This window comes from Phalaenopsis equestris, unplaced genomic scaffold, assembly GCF_001263595.1.
Source record: "Phalaenopsis equestris unplaced genomic scaffold, ASM126359v1 Scaffold000223, whole genome shotgun sequence".
In the NCBI taxonomy this organism is placed as follows: domain Eukaryota; kingdom Viridiplantae; phylum Streptophyta; class Magnoliopsida; order Asparagales; family Orchidaceae; genus Phalaenopsis; species Phalaenopsis equestris.
In genome coordinates this window covers 920,671-933,605 of record NW_018164665.1, presented here as the reverse complement: position 1 = coordinate 933,605, position 12,935 = coordinate 920,671, and the positions used below count along the sequence as shown (strand labels likewise).

Sequence of the window (12,935 nt, the reverse complement as noted above, 5' to 3'; positions counted from 1 at the left end):
AATAATAATAATAATAATATAATATAAAGAAACTTTTTATAGTTCCCTGGACCGGCGTGAACAGGGAGGCATGAGTAGGATATACGATTTTATTATTATTATATTAATGTAATAATAATATTATTATTATTTTTGAATTTTTGCCCGGACCCGTCTTTGCTGTGAAATGAGAGTCCCCCCAGGCAAAATTGGCGTTCTGGACGCGACCGCGCAGTCTGTTTTGTCATCCGAAGTTGTTCGAACCACCTTTTTAACTATCGAGTCAAAAATAATAATTCACATATTTTAAGCTTGCATGCGAAATCGTGGTGCAACGAGCGCCTTTTCCAAATGGAATCGACGTTTCCGACTCACTCGCGTGGTCCGCTTCGTCGTTCGGGGTTGTTTGAACGAGCTCGCTGTTGATCGAGTCAATTCGAGCCAATTTCGTGCACGGCGCGACGTATAGAATTTGTGGGCACTCGTGACATCCAAAAATTGATGCCAACATAGTTTTCTCGTACACAATAATTTGACATCTTTAGTGAAAAACAATCCCACACTTATGAGCTTTATGAGCATTCATTTGATGTCCAACTTATGTAATGATTGCAATAATGATGCCGCTCGCTAAAAAATTAATCATTCTTGGTAGTAGTCTATAGATTGGGGAAATGATGCCTCTTGCTCAAAAATTAATAATTTCGAAAGTTAGACATTCAACTCTTGAATTTGCAAAATTATGAAAGTTAAGCGAGATAGTTTTGAGCCCATGAGCTTTAACATGTCAATTTGGAGAATAACAAGTTTGTTTGCAGCTCAAGTCTAGGATTCAAGTGAGTCTTTAAGGTGACATTCAAAAATCTCAAATATATTCGACTCACTTACTGCTCTTCTTAATCAACAGACTCAATTATAACTGCAACGACAGATCCTTCACTCTGTGTATTTAGTGATAATACTAGACTTACCCAAGCTTATCTATCTTGATGAGTTAAGTAATCTAAATCTTAAAATTCTCTCAACTCATCGATGAACTAAGTCTAAAAGAAAGGGATGATCATCATTCAAGAAAAAAAACAAAATCAAACTGAGTTTAATGTCATCGTGAAGTTGCAATATCAACCTCATTCGATAGGTTAGATCAACCATGAAGTACTGATTTAAAGAAGTTTTTCTTCTTTAAGATATTCAAGAAAGCGTTAAGTATATGACATAAGAAGTTATCCCAATGTTCATATAAAGCTTAAAATTGAGCCGAAGAAATTTTGCCTTCAATGAAGTCCACTAAAGCATCAAGTGATAGACAAAAGACACTTTGCCATCAACCTAATTAATACAAGCTCTATGGGTTAGGTCACAATCACACATTTTCTTATAAGTTTGACAAAGCAAATGGTAGAGAATTGAAGGAACTTCAAGGATTTAAGAATACTAAAATGAGACTTTCACAGAGTTTGCCATGTCAAAAAAACATAAGATCGACGATATTTTTATTCCCAGACAAGAAATAATGATAAATCGAACTAACTGCTTCGTCAAGCTCACCCAAACAGAAAGGGTACTTAAAAAGTCAATCTCAAATTTCTTTCAAGTTTACAAACACATGTTACGACAACCCCTTCATCAAGCCCATTAAAGCCGATAGCTTAGGGCAACAAATAAATTTAATGTCTCGTGATAAGTAAATAGAGCCAAATTACCATTATTAAAAGCAAGCGTTAACTTTCAACTGCTCTTTCAACTTGAAGAAGTTGTTGGACGAAATTTCAATCGACGAAGGCAAGCCTAATCATATTACTATTATATATAGTTCTATAAGATAATAATAAGCTCATTACAAGCCTGCATTTTCACTCGGAATCCACAACAGCACATTTGGTCCTTATTAGGAGGGCACATTAACCATAGGGGTTTGCAACCCAAGATAAGTCCCAAATAAGCCCTGTCATGCGTCAGGACAACGGTTGTGATCCATTGAAGGTCATTTTTTTTTTCTGTACTCCTTTCGGTGGATCGTAGTTATTGTCCGGACGCAACTTGCGTCCGGACAATGTACGTAATATTTTTTCCCCAAAATAAGAGTGAAAATCTCTTGATAGTTTCTTATCTACCGCTTTAAAGAGATATAGTTTAAGCGTGGTATATCACACAATTCTTATGCATTTACATGTCTAAACACCCAAAATTGATATTTACATTTATAATATCCTGGTATTAAAAACTTATGCATAATAAGATGTATTTCATTTTTTAAAAAGTTAACAAGAGTAGTATTTTTGATGTAATATCAAAGGTTCGAGAGTGTTATATATGCAAATATGAAAGTTTTGCTGATATATATGTAAATATATAAGAATTGTGTGGTATGTAGATTTTTTAGAGTGCCTTGATTTACAAGAAGTCGCCTTGTGTGCAAATAATTTTGCTTTTGACTTTATGTGGGTACCTAAACAATGTGGACGTTTACTTTTGAAAATTTATGGTGTTTTGAACATATTACATATCCATGCAGTCCGCTTTGCGGTCGGGTGGGGTGACGTTTGAGCAACATTGATGGTGGTTAAGTTGATCTGATCTTTTTTCGCAAGATTTTGAGTATTTTTTAAATTAATATTTTCTTTAAACAAGCTGGCTCACGAGCTTACGAGTTGAGTCGCGGCTAGCTTGACCTTGTGTCGTTAGCTCATTGAGCTCGGTTCATGGTCCTCTTATCGAGTTGAGCTTGAGCCGACTCATGAGTCGGATTGACTCACTTACAACCTAGTTGCACTGTATGTGTGTGTGTAGGTTGTCTTGAGGGCTTTGTATGCATAATTTCGAGGCAAACCTTTATTTTCTAGGAAGATTTACATATATACCACTCAATTCCTATGTATTTACAGAAATCACTAAAATATTTGTCATCATACTAAACTGCAAATGGGCCGATAAACTCTTCTCTTTATAGATTTCCCTGCATTTCATGGGCCGCTAAAATTGTCCAATAGAAAAAGGGAAACTTACATACCTATCTTACATGTTTTATGTATTTACATGTCTCACCCCTAAACTTTTGTATTTACACACTAAAACTTTGATTTTTTAAACGTATGCACGAAAAAGGTGAATTTCACTTAAAAAAAAAGGATAATAGTGCTATTTTTGATGTAAAGACAAAGAGTTGTTTGATATATATGTATGTAAAGACAACATAATTGTTTGATATGTATGTAAATGCCCCTAAAAAAAGGGGATAATTACATACAAAGCACCTGAAACATTGATTTTTACAAATCAAGCAACAATTGCTATGTACAAGTTTGAGATTTCAATTCTTCGTGGTGCTTTCTCATTCAAAGTGAGCTATTTGTCACGGACAAAAAGTCTCACATTGGCTAGGCATAGGGCTGAAAAACAGTAAAAACAGTATTTAAGTCCTGAGCAAGTCCTGAGCTGCCCACCACCCTGAAGAGCTCTTTTGGGATGTGAAAATATTGCTTTCGTTGAACAACTTCATTAAAAATGAAAGCAAGTTAAAGGTAGGGGTATTTAGACATACCATATAAATTTTGAAGATTTACACACATACGAGTCATTTCCCATGTATTTACATATCAAACGCCTACACAACATTTTTTATTTTACATATACGTCATCTTAGTTTATTCATAAAAAAATGTTTTTATTTTTATTTTTTAAGAGTTATAGTAACAGTTTCTTTTATGTGATATAAAAGATTTGCGTGATAGAAATGTAAGAAGACAAAGTTTAAGTGATAGATATGTAAATTTATAGAAATTGGATGGTATTTATGTAAACGCCTTTATAATTAATATTTATTTATATACATCACACTTATATTATGATATACTTTCTTATAATAAATATTTAATCATATAAATTTTTTTTATTTCAATTAAATTAGAATATTTATTTACATGAAAGAATTGGAAGATTAATATTAGTGGCATCATAGTTTGATTTTAGGGGCTTTTACGTACATGGCGCCGAAAATTACATACATATCTATACTTCTTGTTAGCGCTATTGTCCCTCCCCACCACAAGAAATTATTGCGTACAGACACCGCATGCATCTTCACACCGCATGCATCTCTGCCCTGACCGTAGATCACGGTGAGTAGATCACGGTGATCTACCGTCAGGATTATTTCAGTTTTTTAAATTTAAAAAAAAAATTAGGTGGGGCCCACCGAAATACATCCTGACTGTAAATCAGGTGATTTACGGTCCGGATCGGAGTCCGATCCGTATGGAATAATTTTTTCCCCACCACACCTCTCGGTTTCACACCCGCGTTGCTCCAACAGCAACACACACGCCCGCAAAACCACGAGTTTCCAACATGTCCTTCGGCGATCTTCTTTAACAGGGAAAAAATTTGCGTACGTCAATGGGTACGCAGAGATGTGTACATAATATGGTACACAGGGTTTATACGGGGATTACAAGGGGGTTATAACCCGTTGTACCTCCCGTTTAACTCCCGTGTAACCTCCCGTGTAACTCCCGTATAACTCCGCTGTAACCTTGTAATCTCAATGGATAAAATAAAAGCGCAGGTTACAACTGAGTTACACGAAAGTTACAAGGAAGTTATAACACGCTTGTAACCCCCATGTAACTCCCATATAACGCCCGTGTACCCATGCATACCATTTATAGTCAATGAATGACAGCTCATTTCTCATGCATACCCAAGATTAGCATACTAAATCAATAAAGCCTACGACAGTAGAGCAGAATATAATGCATAAGATAAAGAAAGTAACAGTGCCGAGAAGGAGAAGTAATGCATACACATAAATCTAAATGTGTTAACCTCACTTAATCCAAAAGCCCTAATTTCAACAGAAGCCAACAGTGCCAAGAAGCAAGAATTTAGCATTCAAGTATTTATAGAACTTGAGTATTTACATAACTTAAACTCAAGGCTGATCTACATAACTTGCTTATAAACTCAAGTATTCATCTTCCATAACACTTAGAAAACTTATGTCACATAATGATTCACCACAATATGGCAAGTTTATGCCACATCAAGTAGTCATTTCTCAACTTATGCCACATCACAACACAATAACCGAGCATCAAGTAGCCATTTCTAAACTTATGCACAGCAAGAGATAACAGCAAGTCACAAGAGCTTTCAAATTTTCTCCAAACTAACAAAATTGTAATTTTGAACAATTCTGATACAACTATATATTTAACACCTACTGTTTGATATTTACATTTGTACCCTTCTGATATTCAGAATCAATATTTGCAGAGACACATTTTTGCCTTTGAGAAATAAGTAAAGATAGTATATATGGGAAAACTGAAGCTCACGTTTGAGATATAAGAATATATGAGAGCCAATGATCTATGCGTGTATAAACAAATATCCAAGTTCAGGTGTTAAGCATGTAAAATATAAGAATACACTGCATATCTAATGACAACTTTGAAACCATATTGAATCAAATGTAGATTTTCCCAACATATTTTCAACACATTATCACATATTTTCCTTTCACTATACCGAAGAAACCACTAAATCAAATTTACATACACATAAATCTAAATGTGTTGACCTCACTTAATCCAAAAGCCCTAATTTTATAATAAAAATCTAAATAAATCTAATATTATAATGAAAAAACCACTAAATATAAATAAATCTTCTACAAGCCCTAAGATCACTAAAAAATCTAAATAAATCTAAAAGAAATTTAAGAAAGTTTAAGATAAGAGGCATACCTGAAGATAAATATGAAATATGACTGAAAAAATACTCAAAAATAACACGTAGGTCTTCAAACAACAGTCGTGCAAGACTATCGAGCAAACAAGCAAGAATATCAATCAATCAAGCCAACAGTGCCGAGAAGGAGAAGTGAAAAAAAAGGCGTAGACGACAAGCCCTAAGCTTTCGCGGCCGTCGGAGGAGTATAGTTGCAACTCGGAAGAGGGAGAGGGAGAGGGCGCCGAACGAACGAGGTTACGAGAGAAGTTTTGAGAGACGAATGAGAACCGATTTGGGTTTTTTAAGTAGGGTATATATATTTTAAAATATTTTATTTATTTAATTTTTTAACTCTGTTTTATATAATTAATATTGAAATATTATTAGTAATAAATTATTATATATTATAATTTATAGGATTTGATTTAATAAAATGTGAAAATATATTTAGTTAGAAAAATTAAATTAATTATAATTTAAAATATTTAATTTTATGAATATTAATTATGTAAATATATTAATTTATTTATTTTCGAGCCAATTCGAGCCGAACACGAGCGAACAAACTTTTGTTCGTGTTCGGCTTGTTTACATTTCGAGCTTAAAAATTTATTCGTGTTCGGCTCGTTAGGCTTAACGAACGAGCCGAACGCGAGCTACTTAACGAGCCGAACACGAGTTGTTCGCGAACAATGAGCCAAATTGACAGCCCTATGTAACCGAAAATATTGTTAGTCACGTGTCTGACACCTTAAACTTTGATATTATGAAATCTATACTTTTTGTTAGCGTTATTGTCTCTCCCCACCACACCTTTCACGCCCGCGTTGCTCCAACAGCAACACACACGCCCGCAAAACCACGAGTCTCCAACATGTCCTTCGGCGATCTTCTTCAACAGGGCCGCTTCCAATCGACCAGATTATTGTGCCTGAGTTTGCTGGTCGGAGGGAGAGACGCATCTGCCCGCAAGGGAAACAAATGGTCGGCGGAAATGTTCTTGAGAGAGTTGGAGAATTAATGGAATTGTGCCGGCTCGAAGGGAGGCCAACTGGTGTAGGTGTGACGGGAGCGGTTTGGGTGAGAGGGTCGGATGGAGAGGAGGCGTTAGCGTGGGAGCGAGGAGAGGCATAGGGTGCAGCGATAGCATGAGTTTGAGCATTGATGGTATTGTGCTGGCTGGAAGGGAGGCCGACGGGTGTGGCTACGACGATATGGGTTTGGGTGAGAGGGTCGAGTGAGGAGAGGTGTATGGTGCAGCGACGGTGTAGGCATGTCGGAAAGTGTGGAAGGCCGGAATCGTGCGAGGAAGTGTTGGTCGTCAGGTGGCGTGAAATTAAGAGGAGTTGCTCTTGAATAATGTGTATAACCGATCCAATGTTGCGGTAATAATTAAACATTGGATTCCAACCACTCTATAGCGACTCTTTGGGGGAAATAAAGCCATTTGATAAGGAAAAGAACGTAGGGGTAAAGTCGTCGGAGCAGTGAGAATTGGGTCCCTTTGGACCGAAGGAACCGTTGGCTTTGCTGCCTTCTATGGGACGAGCCTTTAAACTTTGCAAAAATAAAAAAATAAGGGACATTTATGCCATATAAATTTTTCATATCACATAAAAAATATTATTATTTTTTTAATTTTAAAAAGTGAAATACACCTTATTCATATAAGAATTGAAGTTTAGGTTTTGCATCTTACTTAAATATGTAAATATATAAGAACTGAGTATCTGTTTAGGGCAGCTACAATTTATTGAATAACATGTTGATAAACTTATTAAAAATAATATGCTGATGAGCTAAGCGTAGTTGCTATTACAAATTTTCATTTTTTTTTTAAAAGTCAGAAAGCAACCAGAAAACTGTCACCGCATCTAGATTTGTGCAATGTTTGTTTTCAACGTTTTGAAAATGCGGTTGTTTACTCAAACGGATCAATTGCGTTTTCAAAAAGCCGCCGCACCATATAAACTGCCCCAAACGGGTCATGAGTGGTACGCATGTGAATGCTCTAATATATATATATATATATATACTTGAGTATATATATAATTCATAAAATCTAGAAATAACATTATTGAAATTTAAAATGCGTAGAGCATCCTAGTATAATTTTTTATTTAAAAAATAATCAAAGCTAAAATCGTTGGTCAAATCTTTGGGATCCGACTCCTCAAAAAACGGAGCCAGAAAATAAATAATAATAATGGAACGTACCGATATGAGCTTTTCTTGGCTCATGTTTTCTGTGAAGAAATGAACAAATAAATTGCAAAATTAATTCACAAATTTATAAATATATAAAAATAATTTCTGATTATTTCAGAAATAACCCAAAATTATTTTACATTTTAATTAAAAAAATATATTTTTTTAAATATAAGTATTTAAATTCATATTATTTGAAATCGAAAATTAATAATTGAAAATATATGTATATATTTAATCGATCTGAAAGCTAATCCTTTCTTATTTTTAATTTTTTTGACCATATTTTATTCTTCTAAAAATAAATAAATAGATATTTTTAATTTATTTAATTTTATTTATTTATGTATCACCTAGTCAATAAAATAAAGCAATCCTGCCGTCACCTTCACGAGACTCTCAATTCAAAAACGGCCCCCACCACTTTTAAAGCTAAAGAGAGGGAGAAATTTTGATTTTGTTGAAATAAATAAATATAAATTATGTTTTATTACATTTCAAACATATTTATTTCAAAAACTAAATCAATCAATTTTATTATATATTTTCACCAAATATCATAATAAAATGCACACTTAATTGTGAGTAGACCTATATGAAAAGCTCGTTCGTAGTAGACCTGTATGAAAAGCTCGTTCGCAAACGATTCGTGTTCAAGTTATTTTTAATCGAGTGAGTTGAACATGAACAAATTTTTTAAACTCGAATTGTAGTTGAATCATCCACGAACAACCCTTTGGCCTATTATTTTAGCGTTATTTTAGCTTGAAATAAGAAAATTATATATCTAAATTGAAATTATAATAGCTCGTTAGCTCAACTTCTTTTATTGTAAATGAATGGCAGGTTCAAATCAAACACTTTTTATTTATTTTTTATATTAATTCTAATAAGCTAATTTTGAGTCTAACACGAGTTGAACATTAAGGTTGGTCAACAATTTGAAACACAAGCCAATTTCAAACATACTTAATTTTGAATAGGATGAATATGAGTCATGTTCGAGCTAGCTCAAGCTCCGCTCATTTATAGGCTTACTCACGACATAATGGTGTAGGGTATAGTCTTTCACTACGAAGTCACATGTTCAAATCACTTATATTAACCTTTTAGGCTCCAAAAAGAATACCCTAGTAATTTATATATATATATATATATATAATTAAAGATGCCCCTCTTCTCAGGATCAGTGCTCATCTGGTCTCACCTTCACCAAGCAACATTATAACTACTTCACATCCTCTTCTTATAACCAAACCACCCTCCATCCTCCCCTACCACAACATGCAGGATCCCTACAACGGCAAGGTTCTCCTCGCCGCCGTCATTTGCTTATCCATCGTCGTTCTCTTCGTCATCCTCCTCCACATCTACGGCCGATGGCTGCTTCACCGCAGCCGTGTCACCACCACGACGAACAGTACTGTTTTGACTGAGTTCCATCGCCGCCGCAGGAGCTCTGTCGATGAAACAGGAGCGGTGTTGTCTTTGAGAGATGTTGTCGGACGGGATTCTGCGGCGGTGGCGGCGCTGCCGTTGTTCGTTTATAGCGAGAAGGGACAGGATGGAAGAGTGGTGGATTGTGTGGTTTGTTTGAGCAAGATGGAGGAAGGGGAAAAGGGGAGGATTTTGCCTAGATGTGGGCATGGGTTTCATGTTTGTTGTATTGATATGTGGTTGAGGGATAATTCTTGTTGTCCAATATGCAGGACACCGGCGGCGGCAGTGGTGAGGGAGGACAGGGAGGAGGAGGAGGGGGGTTGTGAGGTTGTGGTGATGGAGGCTGATGAGGGAGTTGAGGAGGTGAGTGACATGGTGGTGGTGGTGGAGATGGATGATGATGATCAAAAGAAAGAGGGTTCTTCTTCTTCTTCTTCTTCTTCTTCTTCTTCAACTACTACCACTGTGATTAGTGGTTCTCTGAAGAGAATGTTAAGTAGGAGTAGATCTGATAAGAGAGTTTTCCCCTCTGTTATTGACAATTAGTGTTTTTACAAATGTGTAAATGGACAATGAATTTATTTTTGGAAGATGGATTTTTGGATTGGATTCTTGCTGCTTCAATTTTGGCATTTTAGATAGAAAAAAAAGGGACAACTTTCATAAATTTTATTTAAATTTTTTGGTTGACTGTTCTATTATATAATGTAGAAATAAAGTGTACATTTTAGTTACTAAAAAAGTATAGAATTCAAGGATTGGACTAGAATTGGTGGCCAGCCTGGTCTGAATCATATAAAAAATCCATTTTGGTCGTGAACTGCCTAAAACCGGTCTTACTGATGGTTCGATCTGTAGACTGGTGAGCTAACAACCAGGAATCAACCCTCCGTGACCAATTTTGTGCGATCCCGAGCGCAGCGTATGGGCATTGCATCGCAGCTTAGGAGTACTGCTCGCATTTAGGCTCGTGTTGCAGAGCTTTTTGGCATTCAAATCCTGGCCGACAGAATTCTTAACTATTTTATTATTGCGTCATTTAGATCAAATTTAATATATAATTATATTTATTATAACATCCGTTTTAGCCTTTGGTTGAACCAATGAATCTTGAATTTTTCATTCCTTCAATTGGACTCCGGTCCAGTCTTCAAAGCTTGATAGAATCTTAAGTTACTGAGTTTGAGTGCTCACCTATATTTTACTCATCTCTAGTTAAATTTAAGGAAAATAAAAATCATCTTGTCCATAATTAAGTTTTTAAGTTTTCATAAGGCAGAATCTAAAATCCGTTATATTTGCTTTGAGATGCGTGTAATATATAAGTAATTAATAAAAAAAAAGGTATACGTACCATTTCAAAATAAATTCAATGACTTGGGGAAACTAAAATTATATCAGTGATTTACATCAGTTTAAGGCCCATAAGTTTAAGGAGATTTAGAAGACTCAATATGGGCCTTTTTCACCCATATGGGAACAGCTGGGGAGCTTAACGGGCTTTCTATTTAGCCAACCTGGCCCGAACTTATTCCCCTCTGAATTGCATTAAAATGGCATTGATTAATTCAGTAAACCATAGCTGACAAGCATTGCTGCATGTCTCAACTAAGAATTAAAATAAATGCTAATCATATTGGATTTGAGATGTGATGACACCTGATTGGATACAATGAACCCTATTCCACCCCAAACACTAAGATGAATTGAGCTATTGTCATCTAAACTTCACCTCAGTTAGCTTAACCAAATGTCAAGTCTCATGTTAGAAATCATCAAAATAATAATAATACACGATAGGCTTTTAATCTAGCTTAATTATGGGTTTAAATTTATCTATATCGTGGACTTTCTCCTTTAGTTGTACCAACAGACGTGTCTGCCTTTAGGTCATGGTTTTCACCAATTATTTGTAGGGTTATAATCGAGCCGGGTTGAGTTAAGTATATAATAAACCAGAAGTAGTTCGGTCATATTATAAGTCGTTTTTGGTTCAACTCTAGCTTGAGCGAAGCTTTCACATCTGTGTTCATGTTTGGCTAGTCTAAAATATGAACTTACAAATGAATGTATGAATGTATTCTCCTATTTATTTGCTGTTTTTTTTTTAATTTTAGTTCTAATAATTTTGTTAAATAAAATTTGGTTTTGTTAATGTTTGTTGGATTGCTTGTGAAACTTTTAGATTTTGAATTCATGTTTGGCTATTCTATTTTATCTTTTGAAACAAGCGAGTTGTGATTGCATTTGTGTATGTGATGCTCAACGACCACTACAGAAGTAGCTGGAATTAGCGTCTGATATTTCTGACACAAATATTAGTGTTGGATTTGCGACTACTGAGATGAAAAATAATGTATGACATTTGCTTCATAATTAGAGTTTTATTTGCGTCGGATATTTCATCGATATAAGGGTGGAAACGATGAAACTACTTTTGGATTTGCGACCGATTTTGCATTAAAAGAAACGACACAAATATTTTACTTGTCAGCAACGAATTAAACCGACACAAATTTGACGCAAATTTCACGCCAATAACCTAATTTACTAATCTGAAGCGTCTCATTTTCATTTTCTCTCCACATTGTGCTCGTCTCCCCCTATGCTCGAAAGAGCCGTCTCCCCTCATGCGCATCTCCTCTTCTCCCATTCCCTATCCCCTTTACTCTCCCTTACGGGTTCGCCGTCCTTCGGGAAGAACCTTCATAATTCAGTTGCCATTAGAGCTAGCTGGAAAGATAATGTGCGCATGGCTTACAAAGACTGCTAAAACTCCCCTATCTGAATATGTATGCACCCTATTTTTTTTTCTTTAGTTATGAATGTTCTTATTGGACATTTACAAGAGAATGTACCTTAGTTTATGTTTTTTAATGATGCTATTGTTTTTGTGGAAAACACTAAAGAGAGTTCAAGAAAAACTTGAATTATGAAAGTCAGCCACAAAGCATAAAGGTTTGTTTGATTAACATGACTTATATCATATATGAGAGAATATTTAAATAAATTTGATTAACTAAAACTATTTTAATTAAAATATATTTATAAATAATATTTTATGACTGCATCTCAACGCTAAGAAGGATTAAGCATGGAATTAGACATTGATCTCAACTAGAACATAACTCTAATGGTATTATTTTGTTAATTTATTTGGAGATCTCAAGCACCAATATTAACAAAACAACTATATAAAATCAATTAATCTATACCCAAAGTGTATATTATAGATTGGATTTATTTGTTTAATTTGTTATATATCTCATTTAACTCTTCATGACCAAGAAAATTAAGACAAATTAAACAAATAAATCCAATCATTCTCAATCTTTTAATCAATATTTTTTAAAGGATTCAAACTTAAAGAGGTGTAATTTATATTACAGAGAGAGAGATTTAAGGGGACAAACCTTTTAATACAAGACAACACAGCACTATTTTTTTCCCAAAAATTAAAGAGGAGCAAATGCTCAAATACATGACCCAAATAATATAAATGGAGGTGTAAAACACTATACTAAGGTTTAATTTAGATATGTTTCTCAATCATATACATCTAAAAGGGAATAAAT

The 12,935-nt window shown here is 34.7% G+C and overlaps 2 protein-coding genes across 2 annotated transcripts in view; one reads left to right on the top strand and one right to left on the bottom strand.

Moving 5' to 3' along the window:
• The window catches only part of LOC110023279 (probable glycosyltransferase STELLO2), a 22,522-nt gene extending 15,848 nt beyond the window's left edge, over positions 1 to 6,674 (bottom strand). The window contains exon 1 of the mRNA XM_020722603.1: positions 6,526 to 6,674. Coding sequence (XP_020578262.1) covers positions 6,526 to 6,674 — 149 coding nt within the window. The remainder of the gene's footprint in view (positions 1 to 6,525) is intronic.
• A 2,530-nt stretch (positions 6,675 to 9,204) lies between these two features.
• LOC110023278 (RING-H2 finger protein ATL63) lies at positions 9,205 to 9,906 on the top strand. The gene has a single exon (XM_020722602.1). The coding sequence runs from the start codon at positions 9,205 to 9,207 to the stop codon at positions 9,904 to 9,906; it is 702 nt and encodes a 233-aa protein (XP_020578261.1).
• Positions 9,907 to 12,935: the final 3,029 nt, after the last annotated feature.